General features: G+C 39.8%; 1 protein-coding gene across 1 annotated transcript in view; it reads left to right on the forward strand.

Annotated features, from left to right (window-relative positions):
- MBOAT1 (membrane bound O-acyltransferase domain containing 1) overlaps positions 1-12958 on the forward strand; it is a 58770-nt gene that overhangs the window by 23286 nt on the left and 22526 nt on the right. Inside the window, exons 4-5 of the mRNA XM_042870278.1 lie at positions 2918-3013; positions 12217-12272. Coding sequence (XP_042726212.1) covers positions 2918-3013; positions 12217-12272 — 152 coding nt within the window. The remainder of the gene's footprint in view (positions 1-2917; positions 3014-12216; positions 12273-12958) is intronic.

Raw genomic sequence — 12958 nt, forward strand, 5'->3', positions numbered from 1 at the left:
AGACACCCAAGACACACAAAGGGCTTTTCAAGTGAGTGCTTTCCTAGCTGAAAGACAAAAAGCACTCTCTTAAAAATGAAAACTACATGGAAGTTACATCTGCTTCTTGCACTGAGTAAGAGGAAGTTGGTGTGAAAGAACTTCTGTGATCAGTCAATGGCATTCTCATGGGGGGTCTCTGTTAAGAGTTCAGCAAGTGGAAGTTTTTAAAATTGTGTAGGTGGACTTATTTGTTTCCCATCAATCTGCATAATTGAAATTTTATTTTTGAAACTGCTACTTTACAGCAGGCTGGAGGGATCGGGTGGCAGTTCTTCCCACTTCTTTATTTCTGTGTTGGCATCCCTAAGAGCACATGGCTTGTAACATGATTTGGTTTGGGTGTTTACAGGTTATTTCTGGCTCTGCATAGTTCTTTCTGCAGCTACTAATGGATGCAGCATGGTGAACTCACATCAGTCTGAACCATGGATCTGAAACCCCTTCTTTGCTTGTCTTCAAGGCCAGGACTGTCTGAGCATCTAATGTTCTGATCCCCCTTTTTCTCTAGCACTTCCTGAGGTAGCACCTCTCTGATACCCAAATGAAAACCATCCATTACAACTTGTCTAAGGTTGCTTAGAAGTGTGAACCATAGGCAACAAGCTTGTCTTACAGCAGCCAATAGCATTTTGCACCAGCATAATAATGTTAATGCAGAAGATTTTGTTACTGCCCCCACCAAATACAAAAGCAAAGGCTACAAGTCCAGAAATAATTAATTATTTTTAAAATGCAATTGGCCAATGTTTGTGAAAGAAATATCATCCAGAGGCCAAAAGGAAAAGATGCTTAAAGTGTATGTTACTTGTTTCCCAGGTGTTGTATCTGCCCATCCCTTGGAGAAACGCAGAAGTAACTCATTTACATGAAACAAATGAACTGTAGGAACCACGTTACAGAAGTAATCATTCAATATTTCTGTCTTCTTAGACAAGTTAGTCTGGTTGTAGGGATATAGGCACGATTTCAACAGGAAACCTCCCTGCTCTTATTGTTTAGCTTGTTAGTCATTATGGGAGAAACACCTGTAAATTGCAACACAGATTAAGCCAGCTGGTATAATATCACCCACTACTGCAAGATAGTCATGTGTGGACTAGAATTGATGTGAATTAGTAAGTCAGCATGCCGAAAAACCTCAGGAGGCTGCGTTAGGGGGTTAGGCTTCTACTGTTTTTCACTGGATTTGAAGTAAATCTGTATTAATTTCATCAAAATTACTGTGTATTTAAGATGCGTGAGAATAAGCTTGAAAAATTCAAGTGTAGTGGCTGGATCTTTGCATACAGAGGTTCTGTAAGAACACTTGGACCTTTGTAGTGAGAGTCCAAGAACTGGCTCTTTTTGCTCCCCAAAATTCGGGTGAAAGTGAACAAAGGGAATAAAAGCAACAACATAGTTTAATGTGCATGCACCTATCCCTGGTTATTTTCAGCTAGTTTGCTCTCTGGTGAAGCTTGCAGCCTTCAAGACTTGTAGGCTGAAAAATTAATCCAGCATTGGAAATGTTCCAAGCTGCAACAGCAATTTGCTATTGTCTCTGCCTGGTCACTGCTCCCCTTTCAATCTTTTAACTTGAGCGTCAAGGCTTATTTTACATACTTCGTCCCATCTGTCACAGTTACATGTCTCACCTGGTTGACCTGCCATTCTCAGTTGATGAGAGGGAGCCTAAGGATCGGATGCCTGACTCTGAGATAAAGTAAGACAGATTCTGCTCAGAATCTCCTGAAGAAGCTGTCGTGTCCCCTCAGTCTGCCTTTCAGCCAGCTGTTTGCCTCAGCCACGGGAACTGCAGTTTGTCTTGTGATCCTTGTCTTCAAATCCATCACTGTCACTCACACTGCAGTTTATTAGTCCCCAGAGAGGAAAAGCTCATTTCATTTATAGCCAGCCATGATCTGAGGAAGGCATGTCTAGTTTTCAGCCTGCAGACTGTTGCTCTTGTTTTATTTTGCCTTTAGTTCCCTTCTCTGATGCAACTTATTCTGGATGTTTTTTGCCAGGTAGCTAGCTTCTGATGTAAGGGACACTAGTTGGCCTGGTCCTGGCCCATCTGAAGTTCATGGAATGTAAGCCTTCCAGCTCACCTTTGTACTGCCTAGTTTACTTCACTTGACAGTCTTCTTTCCAACTGTCCGTTCACTTCTCATCTCCTCAATATCCTCTTTCTTGCTTGGGTATAGGCAGAGAGAAATTAATTATGGGAAAGGCTGCATCTGTCACAGCCGGATGCTGCAATGCTCAACTCTAGTAATGGAAAATGTCATGCTGTTCTCCTGCCTAACGGTTTTGTGGTCATCCTGAAAAATGGAGAGTGAATTTGTCAAGCTTAAGTAACCGCTTCTTCTGGAAAATGGCATAATTCAGCACTTGGAGCTGAAAACATTAGAATATGTGTCATTACCTAGCTTCATACATAATCAGAAAAGAGAAAATATCTTAAATATTTTAATTTCCAGTGACTCAGGAAGAATTATATCTGTAAACAAAGGGCATTTACAGATAGAAAAAGGTAATGGATAACTTCAGCTACACACGCTCAACATAACTGGATGTAAAATGGCTAAGTGAGATAAATTTCAGGTAGTATGTGGGAGGGGGAACTCTGAAATTGAAATGCTTGGAATGATCTTTTTTTTTAACAGTGTAAGGAGACATCTCTATAATGCTTGAGCTGCATTTAAATCCTCTTAAAAATCCTCCTAGAGCTTAGGTTTTTACCAGATCTTGTAACATTGATTCAGACTTGTGAATAACCTTGTTTGCAAAGATGGAACCATGCTCCTAAACAAGCCCAAACCCAATCTGAGTGATTCCAGTTCTTGTTGGTACTTGTGTCAGTAACTATGTATTCTGTATCATCTGTTTTTAGGTACTCCTTTGTTGTAGCTATGGGATACCTCACCTTGTGCCACATAAGCCGAATATACATATTTCATTATGGTATTCTGACTACAGATTTTTCTGGGTAAGTAAGTCTGCAGGGTGTGCCCTGTATAAATTAATATTAGTTGAATTATGTTTTAAGAGTAATGTTGATATTATCTGGGAGGGCCTGCAATTTTTTTTTGCCTTAACCTTTTTCTAAGATATTTTTAAAGAAGGAAGGAATAAACTCTGTGTGGTTTTAGTGAGTCATTGCTCCTGCTGTTTTCCTGTGAGATGCTACCTAGCCAGGAAGGTAGGTCTTGGTTCCACTTGGAGAAGCCTGCATAGCCCCTTGTGTTTGGAGGCTGGTCCTGAAGGGCAGGCTGGGCATCCCACCTTCCCAGGAACCTCCATCGGCTCCAAGTCTTCCCTTTCTCTTTCCTTTTTATCTTGGAGGGGACTTGGGGGGTCTGGATTCCTGTGTAGCCTGATGGGGAAAGAGTTTCCCTAGCAAGGGGCTGCAGATGGTGGGAAGGGGCTTGGGGGCAAGTGTCTGGGGGAGCTTGTGAGTGAGCAGTGCAGATAGGCGTGCAGTCAGCTAGTGTTGTGGACTCTGTTGTCATGGCAGGTTGTGGCTGTTGTTGAATAGCACAGCTTCTTGTGGGCAGTGCATTTCTCTGGAATGGTGCTGTTCACAAGAACTTCAAGCTCTCTATATTTGATTTCACTGAAATAGTAGAGAATGGTTTGCAGAAAGACAGCTAATGTTACATATTTTGTTTATGAGAGGAAGGCGTATTTTTTGCTTTATTTAAAAAGTGTGCTTATTCATATTCCATTTGTTTAATCGGATGTCTAACTGAAAAAATTACGAACATGCCATGAAAAACCTCTGTAAACTGGCATGGTCAGTTATAGACTCCTATTCCAATCCTCTGTCTTCTTCTAGGCATAAAGTAGGAAACAGTGTGTGTCTGTCTCTCTGTGAGGTAATGGTGGGTTCAAGCATTTAATTGCATTTCTGAAAGGAAAAGAAAAAAAGGTGTTCTATCAGGACTTCAGAGGTCTTTATTGGAAAATGGGGCAGAAGAGAGAACTCACATTTAGAGAAATTTAGTTCTCTAATTTTTCTGTGATTCTCTTAATACACTAAGGCATGTCCCGAATGAGCATGGCATACCAAGAAGCCTATAAATGGGACTGGAATGTTATAGCTCTGTGTGTATTAGACAGAGAAAGAAATGTGAGAGAGCATGCTTTTCTGAATAGCGTTCAGAATGTACTGTGAGACATATTAGCTGTCTCTGTCTGAGAACATCCAGCTGAGATTGGGGGTGGAAGAAGAGGAATGGTGGTTGTTTTATAGGCTAGGTAGCCTTTTCTGCTCCCTTGGTGAAAAAGGAGCTGTGTATCTAATGATGAGCTTGAGAATAATAGTACTGAAAGATTAGTACTTGAACTTACTCTGTTATTTATTTTTGTCCTGATATTTAAGATATGGACCAAGTCCTAAACTTCAGTCCAACATAAAACTGTCAAAGAGGAAACAACTGGATAATGTAATATGGATAGCAACTAATCTTGATGGTATTTTTAAAAATGAAGAATAAATAAAGCTATTGTAATATTATTAAGAAAAACTCGCCATCCAAAGTGCTCAAACTGTGATCAGCCTCATAAATCTCTCTCAGCTGTGAATAATACATGCCCATTGAGGCTTTGTGAACATATCTAAAGAGATGTTATGACTGGAAGAGACAAAATCAAAGTCACAGAATGGCTCGGGTTGGAATAGATCTTACAGACCATTCAGTTCCAAACCATCATGCTGTGGGTAGGATTGCCAGTCACTAGGTCAGGCTGCCCCCGGCCCCATTCAGCCTGGACTTGAACACCTCCAGGGATGGGGCTTCCACGGCTTCTCTGGGAAACCTGTTCCAGGGCCTCACCGCCTTCTGAATAAAGAATTTCCTCCTGACATCTAGTCTGCATCTCCCCTCTTTTAGTTACAAACTGTTCACTACCTGACCATGAAAAAAATCAGCTTTCCTCCTGTTTATAAGTGCCCTTTAAGTACAGAAAGGCCACAATGAGAGCTCTTGAAAGCCTCTTTTCCAAGCTGATTCTCGTAGACCTCGGTTTTGCCACGTATAAGCAAAAACTGAACCTCCTCCTCGTTCTCCCTTGTGTGGTGGTTCCACATATGAAATGTAAAGGAAGCATTCAAATGTGCTTCTGGCTAGAACAGAGTTCTTAAATACTTTCTCAAGACTTCACAAACTACCAAAAAAAAGTCCATGTAGTGATGTCCATCTCCCTTCAACCTCCCAGCCTTTTCAGTGAACACAGCTGGGGAGACATTGCAGAAGCAAACCACTGGATTTAGGGGAATCTTTAAAGTGAACAAAAAGCCTGTCATCTGCTGGTTTGTATTTGAGATCTCAGTATTTCATAAAACTATGATAATATGCCATTACAAGAAGGCAGTTTTAATACATGTCACGTAGGCATGTAACCTGTTCTGGTGTCATCAGCTCTTTCCAGTGTTGATTTCCTGAAGCAGAGACATATCAGACATTAAATGGGTGTTTTTCATGGGTGTTGGAAGGGACCTCTGGAGATCATCTAGTCCAACCCACCTGCTAAAGCAAATTCCCTGGAGTAGGTTTCAAAGGAAAGTGTCCACACAGGTTGAATATCTCCAGAGAAGGAGACTCTGCAGTCTCTCTGGGCAGCTTTCCCCATTGCTCTGTAAACCTCAAAGTAAAGAAGTTTTTCCTCATGTTTTTATGGAACTTCTGTGTTCCTGTTTGTGCCTATTGCTCCTTGTTCTCTCACTAGGCACTACTGAAAAGAGTCTGGCCACATCCGCTTCACTTCTACCCTTTAGGTATTTATATGCACTGATAAGATCCACCCCTCAGTCTTCTCCAGACTGAAGAGTCCCAGGTCACTAAGCCTTTCCTCATAGGGGAGGTACTTTAGACCCTTAATTTTCTTTGTGGCATAGCTTATTTGCTTGTGACCTACTCTGTGCACTTAAACAGTGCACAAAAGTGCATGCATAACCCTTTCTATGTGTGTTAGTACATGTATTTTTTGGTTCCTTACTGATGACTGTACTATTTGTTTGGGATTCTGTATTTCTTTTTGAGAACACAGCTTTTAAAATGCACATAGAGGTGGACAGAGTGCAAGGTGACTTTTGAGTCATGTCTTAAGTAAACAAAAATGAAAGATCAAGATGTGACTCATCACTTCAAGTGTAAGAAGTAAGGAAACTTGTTCTGTGCTGGTGAATAGTTAATTCTTCTAAGTCCTGCCAGCAGTATGTTTGTTCACTGACTAACCATCAAAACTATGCTTAAGCCAATTGTAGCAACTTCTTGGTTTGAGTTTCCACGTGTTTCATTGTACTTAGATGAAAAGTTCACTTGCTTTAAACTATGTGACAGGTTATAATGATAACAAATTCCAGTTTGCTACGCTTAGATTTTGCTTATATAAAAATATATTTTTTATATTTAAATTTAATAATACATTTATGTTATCTCAGAAGATGTGGTGACAACTTTTTCTTCTATCAGCTTCCTCAGTGAAAGTTCCTTTTTTTTTTTTCTTCATTTTTTTGAAACTAATTGTAAAATAACTGAACTCTCTGCTTCCCCCATCATTCAAATCAGTCTTTGAGAGAAACATGCACGTTTCATTTTGCTTTGTTTGCTTAGCATGAATGCATTGTACCGAGGAAAACTAAATCCTAACTCTTTTTCTCTTTTTCTCTTATTTTTTCTTTGTGCTAAGAGGATTATGCTGGTAAGTTGCCTGGTTTCTATACAATGCTATAAAAGCTGTAATACCAACATACATTTTTGTTCTTTGTGTCAAGGCTTTAGACCGAGTATAGTAATATTATGGTGTTAGGAAAGAATTAGTTTAAAATCAAGGGATTTTGGTCAAGATTTTTGACAATTACAAATGGATATGTTTTCAATCTAGTAAGCTTTTTGAACAAATACCACATGCATATGATCATCTGGACAGAATTCAGGGTAGCTCCTCATCCATGTGAAGCTCAGTGTCTGCTTTAATCCTTTGCTTGATTAAGAACACAAAGCATTGTGGTTTCCTCTTTGCATTCGTGCATTATCTGAGCAAAATTTCATAATACTGCAGACAAAAGGCATAGATCTACTCTGTTTCCCAATGCCATGTTGAACCACAGTGCAGAAATGCTACTCGATCCTCTGAATTTAGTTTTTTTGTTGTGGGTTTTGTTTTTTTTTGTTTTTTTTCCTCCTTAAAATGTGTGCAGTGCAGTACATTGTTTGTGGTGTGTGTTCCAGAAGCTCTGGATAACCTTGGTAAGGTCAGGTATCCAGTGGCAGTATAGCAGAGCAAATGCAGGGGGAGCAGTGAAGTTTGGGGCTGGTTTCTGCTATTATAACTACTGGCAAAGGCAGGGTTTTTGTTGTTGTTGTTGTTTTTTAAAGGGCTCTTCTGGTTTCTATTCTGGTTTCTGTGTTTGCTCACTGCATGGCTGCTCTGCCAGGCTTTTTGTGCACTTGAAACTGCTCTGAGATGTCTTACTATTGATTACACAGAAGTCCTGTAAGAACCACACTTGGGAAGTACCAGTTAGCCAAGATTCAAGTAGTCAGTCAGTACCATAAACTCCATATATCAGGTGTGCCCTGGGATATGTCTCCAGAAACAGATAATCTTTGAAGTGAAACGTTTCTATCATGAAAGTATAAAAAACACTGTTTGGGAGCTTTCACCAAAAAAACACCCGCATGAAGCAAACTGAGAATGGAGGAGTCGACATGAAAATATAAAGTCAAATGTTTGCCTTCTGCGTGTGCTTCAGTTGTTCATTTTTCTGTTGATAGGGGAAATACAACCTTGTTGCCAGTGAGGCTGTTGTGTGCCTGTCTCAGTGATCCCTTTGCCAGCACAGTTAATATCACAGTGGAGCGTGCCTATGTGAGCTCCTCGTACTGCTTTCCAGGCTAAAGAGATAAACCTGAAAGAAATGTTTGCTGACTTTTTTGTTGCAATGAGCCCTCACTTACTCACTTAGTGAAATCAGGTCAGTGGAAACTATTTGTAGCTCTGGTGTGCCAGACTTCTCCGTGGGATTACCTAAGGTCAGGCAGACTCTGCTTGGTTCATGAGCACTGAGGTTTGCCTAGCGCAGAATCCAGTTTCTGATATGGGAAAGATCCCCATAGCAGGCAACAAACTGATGCTGGCATCCTTAGTTCCATTGGCCTGTGTTGCTGAGCAAATTTATTCTGCTGGGACAAGTCATGTTTGCAATTGACATGATCTGGCATGTTTTCATTTTGAAGGTTTAATTAAGGGAGCGAAACCCTTCGTTCTTATTCAGCATTCTGTAAACTGTTGCTTCTTTGTCTTGTTTTTCAAGACATCTAAATTTAGGTAGAAGAGATTTTTTATTTCTTGAAATTATTCCATACTAATAATGTATTTCACAAAATTCCCTAAAAATTATATTGCTATTTCATATTGAATTCCTGGGAATTCTTAATTAAAAGTTGGCCAATATGATTTGTGTATGGGAGTGCAATACAAGCTACAATTTGTTATTGAACTCTTAGTCAATGTATAAAACAAAGAGGAAAAAGTCACAACAAATCTAATTCTATGTATCTGTGCTAGTTTGTGACTGTAGTGTTTAGTAGCACAGGTGGAAAAAGGAGAATGTGCATTTACACGACACAGGAAGTAGCTGCAGAGCAGGTGGAAGGTGTTCATATATGATGGGGTTCAACTGTTTTGGGCTTCTTAGACACATATTTTATTTCAAATGCACTGCCCCTGAGGGTAGGTCTTCACGCTTTATCTGTAAATGCAAGTAGGTCTGTTTGTAAATGCAAGCAGGTAGACTGTCTTTTAAAATTTGTTTGAATTATTAAATAAGTTTTAAAATTTTGACCTAACAATTTGTCCCACTCTCAGTAACTCCCGCATTTCTCTCAAAAATCTGTGAGAAAGAAAAGGTCATTGGAAGTTCTATAGTTTTGTGAACTTCCTTTCTTCAGTGCTCTCATATTGCCAAGTTTTAATAATCAGAACTCATGCACATATGTAGGAAGTGGCATTATTTTGTTTGTCCATTTTTTTCCCCTAAATTTAAGCTTATTTTCTGTGTCTGACTTCAGTATTAATTTAAGATTTGCATTCTCATGCGTCTCTCTGTGAAGATGTAGAAAAGGGTGTATTTTTTATTCTGAAGAAACAAAAGCAGTTTTAGACTTGCTCAGTGTGTGTGTGAGCGATGTGTGAGTTGCAGGGAGGAGTGGGACAAGCTATGGCTGTGCAGAAGGGGTGGCCCCACACCTCAGTAGTGTGCTAGGAGGATGGAGAGTCCCAGCACTGCTATTGCCTTGTGCCGTGCCCTCTCTTGCAGTGAAGACTCAGGCCCCCAGAGGGAGAATGATTGACGGGTGAAGGAGGAAGAAGATACTCCCTGCTCACCTGAAACCTTGCGCACTCATCGCGTGAAACGTCTGATGATACCTGATGCTGATCTTGTGAAAGATTTAGAGAGTATAATCCATTTCTCCTAACAGCAGGTTTCCACCTTCCCGAGCAGGATGTGGAATTGATGGGTGGATCTGTAACATGAGAGTGGCAGGAGGCAGAGCTAAATGTGCTTCAGATCCATTCTGAGGGTCTCCCTCCCAACCATGGGCCAGGATTGTCGTGTTTGGTATCTTCTCTGGAGTTCAGGCTTGAAGGAGGGAGACGATGTGTCTTCTCTGATGAAAATGCACGTTTGCTCTACTGGGGTACAGTGTGCCGTGAATGAGACAATGAATTCCTAATATAGATAAAAATGACCTCTGTCTTCTCTGTGTTTACATGGTGTGCAGTTTTAATGCAGGCTGTGCTCTTGCTTCCATTGGTTAATCAGCGCATCAGAATTGTTTGCATTTTGGATCTCTCAGGCTTACAATGAGGGGCCTGATCTTCAAAGACAAGTGTCTAAATTTAGTCGGTAAAAGGCATAGAATTTTGGCTCTGAGCCCGAGGTTAAAATTTACACACTTCAACATCAGCATGAAGTGCTCGCTGTAAGACAGACACACTACAAATCGAAGCAATTTTAAACAAGTGTTAGCGTTCACCCACAGAGCTAAAAGGTCAAGTACTGACAAAATAAAAGTCTGTGTGTGTATCACTAGAACTGCTGCTTCACCAAAGAGCAGTCTCTTTCTCTCCTAAGGATTAAAAAGCCTGCTTTTTTTGTATCCTCAAAGGGTTGGGATTTATGTATCTTTGAAAGCAAAGCTAGAATTTGAATGGGAAAACCTGAGAAATAAATTGTGTAAAGTACTGGCAAAAACAACTTGCAATGAACTTTTCATAAAATGGGAAGATTAATTGGAATAAAACTGAGAATGACTTCTTCACATTATTGGAGCTGCCTGGACAATGAAGAAAAATCGTTATTAGATTTGTCTATTCTTTAGCTATAATCTGCGATCTAGATAACACTGGAATTAATGCTGCAGAGATACTTGTGTTGCAGATGTGTTCCAGATTTCTATATACAAAAGCTTGTTCTAGATTTTGAGTGCAAGTGTTTTTACTGATATTTCAAGAGGATACTGCTGAAACCGTAAAAATAGTTTCTGATTAAAACATTGGCTGATAATACATGTTCTACTGGCTTTGGTTAGAAAGTGCAAATTACCCTACCTACACAGAATTATGTGTAGACTCTTGAAACAGACCAGGTACGTTTTAGTATATAAAAAAAAGAGACCACTTTGAATGAAAAAATATCTTTTTCCAGTAGTCTTTTTTACTGTGCTCAGCATATTAATTATCTTGAAAATTAATTTTGTTTATCACAGTGGGATAATGAGGATGATGAGAATGATGAGATTGCACACAGTTTATCTAGCCTTTGGGTTTACATTTGATTGTAACTAGTGGTTTGGTTTAGGGTAAGGATGGTTCAGAATCTCTTACAAAGCCATGCAGGATATTAATATTTCACTGTTATTTTAGACAAAGGTATCATGGAATGTAACTCTTTTTTCCTTATGTTGGGAAGTGGATGGGGTAAAGACAGTGCTTGAAAAAAAAAAAAAGCCTTCAACATTTTTTTCTTTTTATTGGATGCCAGAAAATTTGTCACAGTGTTTAAAATAAACATACAATAACATACAAAAACATAGCCATACAATTTCTAGTGGTCATCTATTTGTCTTTAAAAACAGTTCTCCATACCAGTCAAACTCTGTAAATAGAAGGTTTCCTCTTTCCTCTTCTAACTTGTTTTGAAGACATCATTAATGTTCAAGGTAAAACCTTCATATGGCTTATGCTGTTAATTTGTGACCAAGTTAAGAAATAATCCATTATATTAGTCCTCAGAGAAATCAAATTTCTTGAGTGGAACTGGTGGTACATGTAATCATTGTAAACAATGCTTTAAAAGTAATTGTGTCCTCATCACCCAGTGGCTGTTAGAATTATGTAGGTCTGGAACTCAGGCACCCTGTGCTGGCGTCTGCGGTGGCAGAATAATAGAGGGAGGGAAGTGCAGCACATTCTCTTCAATCCTTATAGCCTGCAGGCTATAAACCTGGCTTAGGTTCACCTAGCTCATGCGTTGGGAGTCTCCAGATCCCACGTGCCAAACACTCCCAGTTGGATGAGCAGGCTGTCTACACAGCAGTCACAAAGCCAAGAAGCAGGGGGGACATTGTGTCATGCTGACTATTCTGAGCTATTCTGCTATTTGCACTTTGTCAATTGAACTATTCACATATGGAAATAAGTATGAGTATCCGCAGAGTGGGCATTAGTTTAAGGCAGTGAGGAAACAGACGATTGGAGAGTTAACAGCAAGGAAAAGCAGCGTTATGTTACAGCAATACTGCTGTATTCTGCTGTTGCATCCTATGGGGCTTGAATTTGGTCTTTGCTTGGAAGGAAGCGCACTGGGCTGCAGAATCTGGTAGTCCTTAATGGCATGACTTCTGAATTACAATTTGCACTGCTGTGGGGTGGGGAGGCATAAAATAAGGCTTTGTGTGCGCTTAGCAATTAAAAATTCCAGTGCAAGTTACTGTGGGATTGTTTTGAACTCAGGCAATTGTCTTATGCCTGAGTTGCTCCTTCAATTTTAATTTTAATTGGATGTTTTCCACTTGTTGCTAATACAGTTGTGCCTTTTAAAGGGATAAAGACATTCAGTAAGAAAGTTGAGAATAATTTGTATTACAAGATGTGTAACTGCTGTGTCTGTCTTTGTTACAGTCCACTGATGATAATTACACAGAAGATCACAACACTTGCATGCCAACTACATGACGGTAAGGGAATTTCTTCCCATGAAGACAACATTTTTATTCCCAGGACATTCTGTGGCTGAATAACAGAGAAGATGAATGTAGTTCAGTGAGATGCCCCAAATGAAGAAGAAAAATGCTTTGTAGAGAAAAACAAGAGATGTTAAGTTTTAATCAGCTCTCTAGAATCAAACTGTCCTATCAGTAATGAAGACAACTATTTTTCCTTGTGTAATCTCTGCTTCTTTGGCATGAAGTTTGGATTTTATTTTGTATCTGCATTTACTGTTTAAATGCCATAGCGCATTTCTGAAGCAATTCTTGATTCTCACAAATCAAGAGCTGTATTTGATCTTTCGCTTCGTCCATTAAAATCAATGTAGAAAGCTTATGCTGTTCAATAGAACTGACAGCATAATGATATCAATAGGGAAAATGGCTTTAAAGAGATTTAGGTTAGATGCTAAGAAGAAATTTTTTACTCAGATTGGTGAGGTGCTGCAACAGGTTGCCCAGAGAGGTTATGGATGCCCCATCCCTGGAGGCATTCAAGGCCAGGCTGGATGTGGCTCTGGGCAGCCTGGTCTGCTGGTTGGCAACCCTGCACATAGCAGGGGGGTTGAAACTGGATGATCATTGTGGTCCTTTTCAACCCAGGCCATACTATGATTCTATGATTCTATGATTCTATGATTCTATGATTCTATGAT

This window comes from Lagopus leucura, unplaced genomic scaffold, assembly GCF_019238085.1.
Source record: "Lagopus leucura isolate 7727_CA_CO unplaced genomic scaffold, USGS_WTPT01 Super-Scaffold_100002, whole genome shotgun sequence".
NCBI lineage: Eukaryota > Metazoa > Chordata > Aves > Galliformes > Phasianidae > Lagopus > Lagopus leucura.